Genomic DNA, 14,749 nt, shown 5'->3' with positions numbered 1-14,749 from the left:
GAAATGAATAATTCATATCAATATATTGATATATCATATTTTCCAATATTTCTCTTTCTTTTTTTTTTTTTCTTTTTCTTTCCCATTCGGCAAAATGCCGCAGAAATTTGACGCAGTGTATCGATGTCCAATTGGTCGATAAAAACAGGATTCGGCAATGGCTGTGTGGAAAAGTGATCCAGGGCATTAATGTCTTTGGGCAGTGCTTACAATAGTGGTATTAATTGGCGCTTGGCAATCAGCTTTAATTAAAATCGTTTTTTACCATCTTCATGAGCAAAAACAATACCGATGATGACTATGTTATTGCGATCAGTTATTAAATGATTTGGATCGATACTAAAATATTTCAGAATTGGAAGCAAAGAACAATTTCGTCAATAATATTAAATACTATTCTTTCAGGAATGCTCATTGTAAATTAAAAAAATTATAATTATTAGTTATTATTTATAATTATTATTTATTTTCATTGTACAGAATGTTCATCCAGAATATTAATTAATTTGTGGATCATCTTTAGAATATCAATTTTAGAAACCAAAAAAAAACGCAAAAGTAAATATATAAAAATATCGGTGGAGACTTATTTATTAAATTATAAACAATTTAAATTTGTATTAAATGAAATGAGATGGAAATGGAGTGAGACAATAGAGAAGTAGGAGAAGAAATGGAATTATTCATTTTATCTTACTTCATCTTGTAATTAGTCTTTTTTCACTCAGATTTAAATTATTTATAATTTAATAAATAAACTTTAATCAATATTTTTATATATCAATTTTTGATTTAATCTCTAAATTTTTAAAAATATAGTTAAGTTTAAGACTCGCTTAAATTTCCGATTCATATTACAACTTTTCGTAGAAATTACTGCTGTTATTTTTAGTAAAGCAATTTTATTTATTTCTTTCATTATAATTACATTACTATATTTCATTATTGGATTCCATAATCATGTATCAAGATCATTCTCTTTAGTCAAAAATGGTGACGTTAGTTGTTTCATGACGATAAAACTAGTGCTAGTTTTTTTTACATTTTTCCTACCTTACATGGAGGAAAGAGGTCGAGAGTAATTTACATATTACGAAAGAAGGTCATACTTCAAAGAAGATCGAAAAAAACTATTTTATATGTCTTTTATAATATAAATATTACAAATAATTTTTTTAATTTTCTATTATATTTGTATATATACTATATTTGTTGAAAAATTAGAAATTATATATTTTTGAAATCTGATTTTTAAATGATTAACATTATATTTTTTACAATATATTTTTTAATATTATTATTTAATATGTTCCAAAAGAATGAAAAAATATGAAATCATGCAAGAGATTGAACATATTTATATTCTTCTTATATATGTATGTTTTATATATAAAAATTATTATAGAATTATAGAATTATTTCAATATATCAAATATAATTTAAAAATTAATATCCAAAACAAAGAATATAAAAATATATAAAAAATGTATTTGTTTTAATTAACGATATATTATGTAATAATTATAAATATGAGTTTTTTAAAATTTTTCTCTATTGGTTCATTTATATTATTATTTTTTCAATCTATTATATGAATGTAAAGTTATCAAAAAATACAGATAATATCATTTAGACATTATTTACTAAATAGTATATTACTATATACTATATTTCAAATATAATTCTAATTAATCTCATTAAAATTTACTCTAATATGTAAAGAAGCGATTTCATTGAAACAATAATGGAAATATTTTATTGCTTATTATTATGTAGCATATTATATGAAATGTTCAAATTATAAAAAAAAATATGAAATTGTAAAAACATTTGGATTCATACTAAAACTATATTTATTCCGTTTATTAAAGAAACACATATTCCGATTACAATTACAAAGTATTGTAATTACATATTTTTTATTCTTCTTTCATTTACCAAACAGAAACAGACAATAATAACATTTGTTACTAATAAAAAAAATTTCAAAGATACATGGAGAAACATTTAGCTATTTTTTTTTTATTATTTTTTTCAATAAGCATACTAATGGAAACAAAAAATTATGAATCAAAAATAATTTCTATAAAATTAAAAAATAATTATTAAAAAATTAAAAAATTTAATTTGTTATTTTTTAAAATATTTTTTTAAATATATTTTTAAATATATTTAAATCTTATTTAAATTATGACTTTTTAAATCTTATTTTTATTATATTACAAATTATTTTTATTATATTTTAAATGCAAATTAAAAATTATCTTTATTGAAAAAATCTCTATACATTTTAGATTTATTCTAGATGTAAAATTTTTTTACTTAAGAAAAGTTCTTATATAATAAAAAATATTTAATAAAAACAAAAATAAATATTGTAAAATACAAGAATTTATAAAGTTAATGAAAATGATAATTTGAATGATTTGCGATATTTAGATTACGAAATTTGTTTATATATAAATTTCCAAATACAGCTTGTACAAATACAAGATGATAAACATCTCAAATCATAATAGTCAGTAATATTTTTGTAATTTGTAATTATATCGATTGATTCAAAGATGAGTGATATAATTATACTGATACTTGTGATTTCTGATAATTATTTATCTAAAAAAAAAGAAATATGAATATGATGTTATTGTGAAGATATATTCATGATTGTGTCATCGAAAGTCTCTCTTCAAAAAAACTAATACACAATTTGTTTATGTAATAATAATATTCATATAATAGTAGTTTACATATTACTATATTTTTTTATAATTTCTCTTTGCTATTAAAAGTTACAAATAGCAAAAGAATCAATTGATATAACTTTGTATTGATATTGAATTAAGTTTTCAAAAATTTTGAGAGTGGTTATAATTTTAATTTTTCTATATTATTTTTTATATTATATTTTCTTAAATTTATTCAAGAATTTATTCAAATTACTGCAATTATTCATATATTAAGATATAAGTCTAGATAAATATTAAATTATGTTATGTTTATATTATGTTTAGATTAAATTTTGATTTTAATTTGAAATAGGCTAATAATATAAAAAATATATAAAAAGCTTGAATTTTTAAAGACTTTTGATGTTATTTTTTTGAGATCATTAAAATTTTTAATGTGTACGTCATTGTGTATATATATTAAGACACTTAACAGGGTATAGAGTGATGTTATGTAAGTGTCATTTTCATGAAGATTTAGAAGATCTTTGGAACTGTATATTTTTTTAGAAATATTTCAGCATAGCTGGAGTGTGAATGTGACTTGAGACGATATTTCCTAGCCATATTAATCTCAAATGATAATCAGCATCACTTTACATTCTAGAAAATTTATTATAAACAGTCGTGGATTAGTTTTCTAGGAATAATAAATTCTATGGTCATAATCATCAGTCTAATTCTAGGAATTTTCCTTAGATTGGAGATGTTACATAATCAAGAGAAGCTGTGATCATTGGCCGCTAACCCATCAAAGATCCGCGATTCTTCAAAATAAATATGGAAGGAACCTCAGAGGATACGAGTATTTTATAAAACTCGAAGAAAAATTAAAATTTAAAATTATTCGAATCATTGAATAATCCGATCTAAAAAAATATTGAACTATTAAAGTATTAGGACGTTTAATCTCGAATTTACAAAATTTTTAAAATCTCTTAAATTCACACATTCATTCAATAATAAATATAAACTTTCATTGAACTTTGTCCTTGATCATTTAAAAATTTTAAATATAATTTCATTAACAACAGAACTACATAATAAATCAATTTTATTAATATTGGCAAATCAATAATGTGCAATAATTTATATTAAAATTAATATTGATATTTCATTTTTTTAAAATCATTAAGATCTAATTATATAATATTACTTTTTTGATCTTAAATCAAGATTATAATTATATATTATTATAAATATTATAATTATATTATAATTAATCTTTTAGAATTAATAATATTACAAGTTAATAAATTTGTTTCAATAATTATTATATATACATATTATCAAATATATATATATATAATATTTTGTATATATTTTTAAACATTATATTTAGTATATTACAATGAATATTTTATACATCTATTTGTATATAATCTTATATTTCTTGTCAAGATTTGAGCCATACAATTTCTTTTTAGATTAAGAAAAGTCTCGTACAAATTCCATTTCAATGAAAAATAAATCAATATATCGACATATTCACTAAATATATTTTTATGTATAATTCGAAAAGATAAATACGTTTCGTTTTATCTTTGTCTCATTTTTAAATTTAAGTTTAATTCAAACTTAATAAATAAATCTATATTTATTGTATATTTGTATTGTATATCAACTTTGATTTTTGGCTTTGAGCGACATATTTCAAATTATTAAAATCAATAGTATTGTTAAAATATTATCTTATCAACAAATTCACTCAAAAAAAAATTATTGCTATTATTTCATTTCTAAAGAACATTACTAGTAGAAATTCTTATCAGAATTGAAGTTGATCAGTATATCATAAAATGAAAATCGTGATAGTTTAGTAAAATATAAAATAAAATTAAGCATAATTAATAATTTCAAAATTTTTTTGAAGAATTTTATTTCATTTAACTATCATAATTCAATATTGTTTTTTCCAATCATAATTAATCATTTATGTACGCAGTTGTCTACATTCGTTATGCGTATTCTACTGCTATCTAGTTGGACAGAAGCCCGAGGAAAGTCAATGTCATGGCATACAAAAATACTACTATTCGGCTGGCATCGGGACGCCGTCTGAATTCTGATCCGTGACCGAGATTCTCGATCAGTCGGGATTTCGCGGGCCACGTAGTTGCGGTGTTGTTGTTGTTGTTCTTCCTTGGCTGCGTCGCATAGCATTGGGACGTGCCTTCCGCCAAATGCCCAATTTCACGTATTGCCTGTGGTGCTGCTGCCGGCCCTTTGATCGATACTTATCAAAGCGCGGGGACAGCTTCGATTACGTCAAGTATATGCCTTTGTATCAGGTGAACACGCTTTATTGAATGGCCTCTATCACGGTATAATATACGTAATTGGTAGATGGACCATTGGAACGATATTTTTCTCGATAATTTTTTCTTTTTTTTTGTATTTGATTTAATCCTTTGAGTAATGTAGGATAGTATGTACTATCCTTATAATTAAATTTGGTGAAGTTGGAAATAGAATAAGTAAAATGTAAATGATAGAAATACGTCATTTTAATTCTGGATAAAATATTTAATGAATCATTTAGTTATAATATTTAATTCAATAGTTGAAATTTAACGAACTCCATGAAAAGTATTATAATTTGCATTTTGTTTGTACAATTAAATTATATAAAAATCAGAATACAATTAAATTAAATTTAATCAATTAAGTTTTAAATTGTTCAATAGAGATATATTAATTAAATATTTTTTGTTTTTCTTGATAAAAAAAAATTATAAATTCTATGAAAATATCAAACTTTTGCTTTAAATTATAATTAAGTAAATTCATTAATATAAAAATATAACTAATAATAAAGTATTAAAATAAAAAAAAAAGAATATTTCATCTTTTATAAGTATATAGCTTCTAATATACAATAATATTATAATTCAAAGAAATATATAATTGAAACTCAAAGGATTAATTTATTTTAATCAAAAATTTTTTAAAATATCACCACGAAGTCGATAAGGATATGTTTTTGCACAATTTTGTTTGTGTTATTGTTGAGTGATTTTTCTTTTTGCATATTATGTCTTTTAATGTATTTTATATATTTTGATTTGATCAGTTGTTTGAACTTGTTTGAACATGTGTGATAAAATTTGCTTGAGTTATTATGGAATATATGCGAATTCTTATATTGAAATGGGAAGTTGTTATAACGAATGAATATTTTAGGAGTAAAAGCTGGGACATTTCGAGTATCTGACTTTCCTTTGGCAGCTGTCCAATTAGTTAAAAATATGTAAGAATATAAAATCTAATGGATTTTATGAATTTAATGTTTTTATGAATTGACAAGATGTTTATACCATATCATATAATAAATTATATTATGAGAAAAATAATGTTAATTATTATGAATATTATGATGCGTTGATGTAATCAATAATATTAATCTGATATCTAATTTTCATAAAAAATAAAATTTGATTTATTTATTTATTTATTGATTTCCTTGTATGTATTAAAATAAAAAATTAAATAAATAATAGATAATAGATTAATTGTAAATTCTGATAAATTTAATTGATTTAATAATTTTTTAAATGAAATATGAATGAAAAATAATAATTTTTAATTTTTATATATGAAATAATTTTATCAACATATAATTAATTTTTTTTTATGTTATTTTTGTATGAAATGTTATGAATATTCACGAAGAAAATGAAATAAAATAATTATATTTTAAAATTAATTATTCTTGTATTATATTTTAATTCTTAGTTTCTGACTAAAATAGCATGTCTTATTTTCATTATTACAATATTTAATTACATATTAATCAAATAAAATAAATTCATCTATATTGTATAATATCATATTGTAAAATATTCCATTCTTCAGAAATTCTATGAAAAATTTTTTTTAATAAAGTATACAAAATATAAAGAAATTTATGAAAGCTGAATATATTGGAAATGATTTCATATTGGTAAACTCGATTTTCTCTAGTTTATGATGCAAGATGACTTCTTTTTGTTCATAATAAAAGATAAATTATTATTACTGGAAAATTCTAAATGTACATGTAAAATTTATAGGTTTGTATTAAATAAATATCAATAAAATAATGAATAAAAAAAGTATTATGAAATTATTTTAATTATTAAGTACTAAGAACTATAATTTCTAAGTTTTTTTTTTATTTATTTTTCTTAAATGATTCTTAAATGAAATGAAACATTTAATATGTAACTTTCTTCGTTTACGTAATTAAAATAAGAAAACAAAATTATTAACAAAATTTTAATGTTTTTGATAATTTAAAATATTTTTATTATATAGAGTCATTTAATTAATTATATGTTTAATTTATTTGCAAAATATTATTGTATATAAAAATGAATTAAAAATATATAATAATTTTTTACTCAATAATCAATATTCATTATTTAATTATTTAATATTCTTAATTTATTATTTAATATTCAATATTTTTTCGAATTGTACATTCAAATATTATATATTGTTATTGAAAAAACTCAAATTCATTTTCAAATTAAATGAAAAAGCGAAATATTAAAAAATTAATTATTCTATTCTATGCTCTTTCTGTTTACTAAACATTTTTCGTTTAAAAGATTTTTTTGTATAAATAATTATAAATTACAACAAATTATAAATTCCAAAAATTTAAAAAAATTGAATGATTTATCTTATGACTTATAATGATTTATATAAGAAACATAGTTAAGTGTTTACAGACAATAAAACAATCCAAACGATATATTATAGCTAAAAAAATGCTCTATCATTTTTATGAATTTTATGAATCAATTTCTATGATTAGAATAAAATTATGTTTTCTTAACTTTACATTAACAACAATTTAAAATTCAACTTTAAAAATTCATAATCTTTATTAAACATATATGTGTATATATGTTCTCGTTATTTTATTTTTTAAATTAAAAATTATAAATATATATTTTTACAAATTTTTTTTTTAAATTTCGTTTAAAGACAGAAAGATTTTAATTTTATATTAATTTTAATTTTAACAAAAATATATTAGATTTTGCTATTTGATTATAAAAATACTAATTAAATATACAAAATGCATATACGCAATTAAGTAAAAAATAAATGGGATATGGATTAAAATATTTCTTCATTACAAATTTCTCATATAAGATTGTTATATAAACCTATAAATACGGCGAGACCCACAATTATATAGCGTACAATCGCCCACGCGTAAAATCGGTATGCATAAAACTGCAAGAAATCAGTACTCGATACTAGATAGTTGACTGGAGGACGAACTTCTCTCACGAAATTGTTTTGCAACACTAGACTCAACTTGAGAACTTTCACGGGACGTGGATGAACTTTCTACGTCTTATGCCGACGATGTTATCAAGATTTTGATTTATCAGAAGGAACGAGTATTAGAGCGTCACTTAATGAGGTCGAGATGAATTAATCTGATGATGTGAGCTTTTTTGAAACAATGGAGCAATAACTCGAGAATTTTAAATAATAAGCCTCTCTTAGATTGGCAGACATCTGAAAACTTGTTTCAGATTCCATTGAGATATTCTGATTTTTTTTCTATTTTTTTTTTTGTTGAATTTTCGTTTATTGAAAGAAAAAATATGATTTAAAAAAGAAATTAATAAAAATATTATTTTATTTTCTCGATAACGAATTTTTATTTATTTGAATTTAAATGAATTAAAAGATGAAAATGTTTACGATTCACGAATATTTATTTTAAATTGTCTTTTTTTAATAAACAAAAAAATTTTAAACAAAAACAAAAAAATTAAATGTTTTTAGAAAAATTTTAACATAAAATTGAGATGAAATACATTAATAATTATTCTTTGATATTTATTTTGCACATAAAAGATATTTTTAATAATAAAAGAATATTAAAAAAATTGTTTCAAAAATGATTTAAAATAATAAGTATAATAAAAAAAAATTTTTCAAAAGAGAAAAAAATCTATTATGACATTTTATAAAATCATATTTCCTTATAAGAAATTTTACTTGATTTTTAATTACAGCTATGGTGGCTATAAAAAGTATTTATATACTGTTTTATTTTTAAATTTTTAAATGTTTTTATTATTAAATTCTATACTTTTTTATAGTTGTATGAATATATTATTAAATGATTCAAAATCGTGGATTTAATAAGTGCGACATTTTTACTTTTTAGAATGATTTTAAGGTAAAAAATATAAAAGTTGGTATGCAAGAATACAATGTTGATTAAGACATATTTATAGTTATATAATATTATAAGTTATAAATAATTTAAATTCGCATTACACGAAGTGAAATAAAGATAGATATAGAAAGTGAATCACATTCATCTAAGGTAAATTTAAATTGTTTATAATTTGATAAATAAGTTTGAATTAACATTTTTATATACGAATTTATTATTAATTTTGTTATTTATTATTAAGTTTATTAAGTAATTTATATAATATTATTATATTATTTATTATTATTATATTAATATAATATTATTATATTATATTATTATATAATATTATTAAGTAATTTATTATTAAGTTTTTAGAATTGATTTTCCAAAAAATATATTTTATAAATATATTAAAGTAGATATTTTATGATACTCATTGATGATAATGGAAATAGAAATGGAGAAACAATATTTCATTAAATATATGGTACGGATATATATATTTTCATAAATAGAAAAAAATAAAAATAAAAGGAATATAATATAATACAATAAAAAGAATTTTATATTATATTTTATTCTAAGATATTCTTCATTTTTTACTTGATAACTTTTTTTAACCATTAACCTTTTATAATGAAATTCTAGATTATATTTGAGAATTATAATGAAGTATCCGATTGCAAATAATACACATAAAGTATACATAGTAAGTCATCTGATATTATCATCTTGGCTTACATCAATATTATCTTAATATCAGTATTATTTGTAGCAAATAAGGATGAAATAAAAATGTTTTCGAAAAAAATATATTTTGATATTATTAGATTTTTTGAACGAAATATTTAAATATTATATTATATTACTTCTTCAAATTTGACAAAAGTTGAATTAAAATATTTAAAATTTTTATACATAAATTTTTTTATAAGGAATATGAAATATCAATATGTAATATAAATTAAGAAATATATATATATTTATATATATATATATATAGATCAATTAAAAAATAATATTTAATTTTCATTTACAGAAAATATATATACAGAAAATTTAACAATCCTTTCTTCTTATCAAAATCATTTAATCTTTATTTGAAAACATCTTTAGTTATAGATAATATTATTGATATAAACCGAAATAATATCATAACCGAATATTACATTGTATAATAAAAAAATAAATACTTATATATAATATATATTAATAAAATTCCATATCATTTATAAATATATATATGTATGTATATATACATATATATAAAATGTTTGTATAAAATATATATTAAAAATTGTAGAACAAATAATAAAATAATTTATATTCAATTTATCTTAAATAACAAAGTATAAGTAAAATAAAATATGCAATAAAAATAAAATATATGAAATGAGTATATAGTAAATAATAAAAAATTGCACATAGTGTAATAATATAATAATAAATTAATATATAATATATAATAAAAATAATATAACAATAAAATTAATATATAATTAATAAAATAATACAAATAAAATATATAGAATACTTAAAAATATATATAAAATATTAAAAATACGAAAAAAAAGTAATATTTCACACGATTAAAACTAAATGTCATTAATAGCATGAAAGTAAAAATACATGTGATAGAAAAACGTATGTATATACATATATATTCTGATGCTGTTACAACGCGATTTCACACATCGATCAGTGGCATGAGGACACGAAGGTCGAGTCGGCCGACAAGCCTTCACTTGTAAATCAATTTCGAGGGTGCACTCGTGTAAACGTCGATGCATTCCGTAATAGATTTCGACTAAACAGGTCAGAGAGAGATCCGACGGTTCTGAAATTCGGTGTAAACGCGCCAGACTCGGTCAGCGTACAAAGCGTTTTGGAGAGATGTAACATCCATTTATGAATGCGGGCCCAGTAATTGGACGATGCTCCTTCAAGAAGAGAATAGCTTTCTGACGCCTGTCGATTTTCGTAATGAAAACTCGTATATGCTTAAAATTTGTGTTATAATAAATTATTGGTTTAGATTCTTAACGAATATTTTCTTTATTTTTTTTTTGAACATTCTTTTAATGGATTTTTTAATTCATGAATATTTAATTTTATTTAATAATTAGATTTTATTTTATTTAACAGTTTATATTATATTATTAAAAGTTTATAAGTTTGTAACAGTAATATTATAATATCATTGGATATAAGAAAAATATTACTTTTTTAATCTTTTAAATATATTTTTTGACAATTAATTTAAAAATCCTGGAATTTTTCAGTATTTTTAAAAAATTAGATTATTGAGAAATTTTAAATGGATAATGGAATTAAATAATTTATCATGTACAAATCATATATAAATTAAATGATTTTTTTTGTTTAATTAATTTTATTTTCTTTTTTTACGTATATTTACATATATTTTTATATAAGAGATTTTTACGATTTGTACTTTATGAAATTCAGTTATTTTCAATTTTATTATTTACTATAAAATTACTATAAAATATTAACAATAAGAATAATACACGAAAAAGATTCGAGATTCGCTTCTGATATTTTTCGAAAATAGAAAAAGCATTGTTTCTCATTACAAATATTAAATATATTTACGTAATCTTACATATAATCTACCTGTATTATTTAAACAGCTTACGTTTTTATTCTTTCTTAATAGTTATTCATTTTTCATTATAAATGCATAATTTAGTTTTACATTTATTACGAAAAAAAATAAATATTTAATATCTCTTCCCTTTCGTTTAGATTTGCAGATAAAAATTTACATTAATTATATCTTTATAATATATATCTTTATAATACATAATACATAATACATAATTTTATAATAAATTGTAATAAATCTTAAATTCTGTAATAAATAACATCAATTATCGTCATATTAAACTATTTTTATAGTTATAATAAAATTATATATATTAATTTAATTATATAAAAGAGCTAAATTATATAAAAGAGATTGAAAGAGATTGATACATTTTTGAAAAAAAAGATTATAAAAAATATTAAATAACATTTTAATAAATATTTTTACATTTTATTTTACAAAAACAAACATAAATTTTTTAAATTTAGAAAAATATATATTATAAGAATATTTTCTTGTAAATGATATGATAAAATATCTCAAATATCTTCCCTAGATATGGAAGAATTATTATGATATGTATTATAATTGTAGAAAACATAAAAACAAAATAGTTTATTTCATATAAATTTTACAATAAAATATTTTTATTCAAATATTAGTATACGTGTGATGCCATTTGGAAGATATGATATTGAATTCAATAATTCAATTTATTTAACTTCAAATGTAAATATAAAGAATTATGATAAAAACTTTCATTTTTATGTATATTCTTAATATGTGTTTCATTTTCAAAGTAATATTAATATCGTTATCACCTAACGTAACAAAGATTATAATTAAGATTTGTTAAAGTTAATAAACATTCTGCAAATAATTTTTCTTCTTTGTTAAATTTAATAATAATAATTTGTGATATTATAAAATTTGTATACATATAATAATAAATATTAATTTTTTAATAGAATTTTATTATTATTATTATTAATTTAATAGAATTAAGATATAGAAAAAATAAAGATTTTATATTAAAATACAATTATGAATCTTAATTTCAAGGTTATTTATGTTAATTAAAAGTAAAAGTTATGAAATGATCCTATAATAAAAGTTAAAAATTAATTTTTAATTCTTTGTCATTTATTAGATGGATATTAATATTTTGTGATATAGCCAATATTGACTCTATTCTATATTTATATTATATTTTATAACATATTTTGATAAGAAAATATGAAAAAGCATAAAATATATTACACAATAATACAAAATATGAATATAAAATAATCTACGTTGTTTTATAATGCGTTTCTTAAGTTTCTAAAGACAATTCTAAGTGTAATTCAAAAACTGCGATTTTAGATTGAAAATTAGGATAATTGCATAATTAAATGAGCAGAAAATGCAATGAACATTATTATGAAAATTAAAATAAATATAAATGCATAAAAAAAACTCACAGAGCTTTTGCTTTTATGATAACTAGAATGAATATTTATGAAAAATTTAAATTCAAAGAAATTTGTAGAATGTATATAATAAAAAGACAAGACAAAGTAAAATACATATTTAAACCATAAAACCGATCTTTATTCCATATATAATTGTGTTTATAAAAATTTTAATTTGCATAAATATTTGCAGTCTAATGATAATAAATTTTCTTAATTTATTAATTATAATAATTGTGTTGCTCTTTTCCTACTTAAGAAGTAAAGTGTAAAATCGTTTTTCAATGAAATTAACTTATATGACGTTTATTCATTTCTGATAATTATGATACCTCTGAAATAGTAATATCGGCATCCACATGATAATCCGAGCTTAGGAACACGTGTAAGCGGTAAATATACCATGAACGTTGAAATACAGCAAATGTCACAGGCAATGGCAATTAAATTAGTTTGCGCCGTCGATAATACACTTGTGAACATTGTTGCGCAAATAAACTGACCTAATCTTCACTTATATATGGGGTGTTTTTTATTATCGACATATATTTCGTTATTTTTTAATTATTAAATACGATACATGAATTAATTTTTTAAAATAACATTGTATTTTTGATTTCAACATAAATTAAAAATATTTTTTTTTATAAAATTATTTAATTTTTTATAAAATTTTATATTTTATTAATTATATAATATTTTTAATTAATTTTATCTTTTATCTCTCTTTTCAAAAATTTCATAGAATCATATTTTTTATTAATATAGTAATAATAATAATAATAATAATTTTAGTTTTGTATTTAAAATTTCCAAATTTTTCCATGTTGACTGCCGTATTTCCAACGAAATTTCCTTCAAACTACGCGTATTGCTGTATGATGATTGCAAGAATCATCTTTCGCATCATTTCTATTATTACATTTCTAAGGTCCTCTATTTGTTATCTCTACACGAATAATTCGAATTTTTGTCGAGTAATGAATGGTATAACTTTTAAAATTTCTGCCCTAATTCGTTTTAATGTCAAAAAAAAAAAATAGAAGATTTATAGTTTAGTGAATCATATAGTAGACATACAGCAAACAATTTTTTGTCCAAATTATCCTGACTAACTCCAGCTTTGTATAGAATGTTTTAAAGTTTTATATTTTAAATAATTTTTTTAATAAACCATTTTTGTATTATTTTTATAACAGTTCGATAATTTTATCACATCCTGTTGAATATTTTTCTATTATTTTTTTTATAGATTTTCCCAAAATAACATTATAATCCCTCATTATTAAAAAAAAAAAGTTTCCATATTTATTTTCAAATTAAAACTTTTTCATTTAGAAAAAAGGAATAAAAGAAATGAAAAAAAAAACAAATTTTTAAGTTTCAAAAAAAAACTTTTCAGTTTCAAAAGGAAAAAGAAAAAGAGATGGGGAAGAGGGAATGGAAAAAAATGAAATTCCATGAAATTTTTCATTCGGTCGAACAGCAATAAAAATCACTTTCGACATAATTCGCATAGAACACACGGTATATTTGAAAAATTTACATTTTCCGTCCAGCTGAGGACAATGTTTCACAGGGAAGTATGACACTAAGCGACTGTACATCGAAACAATAACGCGAGACGGTCGCATATATGCTGGAGATACACATATATCTACGTGCACTTCTACGTTATTGTTAACGCAAAGTACGATACATAAGTGCATGCGACATTCAAGCTATGTACAAATCCAAATTAGACGGTGTATCTTCCATGATAAACCAAGATTGCATTTTTCGT

At 20.1% G+C, this 14,749-nt stretch overlaps 1 protein-coding gene across 9 annotated transcripts in view; it reads left to right on the top strand.

The window, feature by feature from the left end:
• The window catches only part of LOC108003729 (PH and SEC7 domain-containing protein), a 137,908-nt gene that overhangs the window by 64,750 nt on the left and 58,409 nt on the right, over nucleotides 1-14,749 (top strand). For 3 of the 9 annotated variants that reach the window (XM_062085324.1, XM_062085322.1, XM_062085326.1), the window contains exon 1: nucleotides 4,709-5,017. The exons of the other annotated variants lie outside the window; for them this stretch is intronic. In XM_062085324.1, coding sequence (XP_061941308.1) covers nucleotides 4,910-5,017 — 108 coding nt within the window. In that variant the 5' untranslated portion in view covers nucleotides 4,709-4,909. Of the gene's footprint in view, nucleotides 1-4,708; nucleotides 5,018-14,749 lie in introns of those variants that run through there. 9 annotated transcript variants of the gene reach the window in all.

This window comes from Apis cerana, linkage group LG15, assembly GCF_029169275.1.
Source record: "Apis cerana isolate GH-2021 linkage group LG15, AcerK_1.0, whole genome shotgun sequence".
Lineage (NCBI taxonomy): Eukaryota > Metazoa > Arthropoda > Insecta > Hymenoptera > Apidae > Apis > Apis cerana.
Note: the sequence above shows the minus strand (reverse complement) of the source record. Positions and strands in the feature narration are given on the sequence as shown.